This window comes from Austrofundulus limnaeus, unplaced genomic scaffold, assembly GCF_001266775.1.
Source record: "Austrofundulus limnaeus strain Quisiro unplaced genomic scaffold, Austrofundulus_limnaeus-1.0 Scaffold42, whole genome shotgun sequence".
In the NCBI taxonomy this organism is placed as follows: Eukaryota; Metazoa; Chordata; class Actinopteri; order Cyprinodontiformes; family Rivulidae; genus Austrofundulus; species Austrofundulus limnaeus.
This window is the reverse complement of record NW_013952444.1, coordinates 2,296,806-2,298,231: the sequence shown is the minus strand read 5'-3', so window position 1 is coordinate 2,298,231 and position 1,426 is coordinate 2,296,806. Positions and strand designations below refer to the sequence as shown.

At 36.2% G+C, this 1,426-nt stretch overlaps 1 protein-coding gene across 1 annotated transcript in view; it reads left to right on the top strand.

Annotated features, from left to right (window-relative positions):
* The window catches only part of gata4 (GATA binding protein 4), an 11,195-nt gene that overhangs the window by 6,715 nt on the left and 3,054 nt on the right, over nt 1–1,426 (top strand). The window contains exons 4-5 of the mRNA XM_014007550.1: nt 637–718; nt 871–1,028. Coding sequence (XP_013863004.1) covers nt 637–718; nt 871–1,028 — 240 coding nt within the window. The remainder of the gene's footprint in view (nt 1–636; nt 719–870; nt 1,029–1,426) is intronic.

The following is a 1,426-nucleotide window of genomic DNA, read 5'->3' as shown; positions in this document are numbered from 1 at the left end:
TTATTTATTTATTTATTTATTTATTTATGTATTTATTTTTTATTTATTGAATCATTTACTTTTGTAAAACGATTCAGGATATTGTGGAGCTAAAACACATTGTAATGCTTTTACTTTGATTTACTTTTGATTTTTTTTTTTGCTGCGCCTTTTCTGTTCCACGTCAGTTCAACAGTTAAGAAAAGCCTTACATTTTTACCCATTTTTTTTCCAGTTACAAATACTTAGCATTTTTAGGATATGACATACCTAAATTTCTCAATTTTCTGAGAGTGTGTATTTACCTGGTGCGCTACAATTTGGTTAGGAAAAAAATTACAACATTCAACAAATACAACCAAAATGTGACGACTAAAACCCTGCATGTTACTTTTTGTATCAGGCAGTGCACATTTAACAAATTCTGTTTTGCACATAGATTCCACACAAAACATTGTTGGTAATAGACCAACACAATATAACAGTACAACCACAGTATAACAATTAAATCTATGCTAACAGCTGTCCAATGCAAAGACACAAATGTTTAGAAAATAGCATCTGCCTGAACCACTTTGAAAATCTGAAGAGTGGACTTGTTTCACTTGGTGCAAATCTACTCYGGATTAGGACCGATGTCTCTTCTTGTCTGAACAGGTCCCCCGACCTCTGGCCATGAAAAAAGAGGGAATCCAAACTCGTAAACGCAAGCCCAAAAACCTGAACAAGTCTCAAACTGGTGAGTTTTAAATCCACATGTGAGCACTGGTGTGACTAAATGTCCTAAAACCATAGCATTCAGTTTGGTTGTGTTAAGACTACATGGAGATACTTTTCTAATAAAAATATCAAATAGTATCAAGGGCTCGTTTTACATGCTTTACCATGCAGGACCACTGGGTGGTGAGGGAACTCCAGTCACACCGAGCAACACTCCCCGCTCCTCCTCCTCCTCCTCCTCCACAACCACCTCCACAACAGAGGAGCCTCGGCAGATAAAGACAGAACCAGAAAACCACAGYTTGTTCCACCACAGCACACACTCACAGGTAAAACAGCCTCATAATCGAGTTTTAGTGAGTTTAAACTGATACAGTGGTGTTGTTATAAGAGGTGTCCCGACACTGATGCTGGTATTGCTGTTGGGCCCGATATTACAAGTACTCACATTTGTACAAAATAACCAATACTGGTATTGATACTCCATTGTTACAGTTTACATTTCAAGTGAAAAGTTTCAGTTCCATGTTTAAGAAATTTATACAAGTTGAAAGAAAGTCTTTTTTTCTTTGTTTTTAAATGTTGCAACAGTATACGTACGTCCTGCTGTATATTTGATTTGATCCATTTGGAGGAGATGTAGACCTATAAGGAAGGAGAGCCACCTTGTTCTAAATAAAAKAAATGTGTTTTTAAAGTTATCATAAAATGTTTAAATTCTAACTCC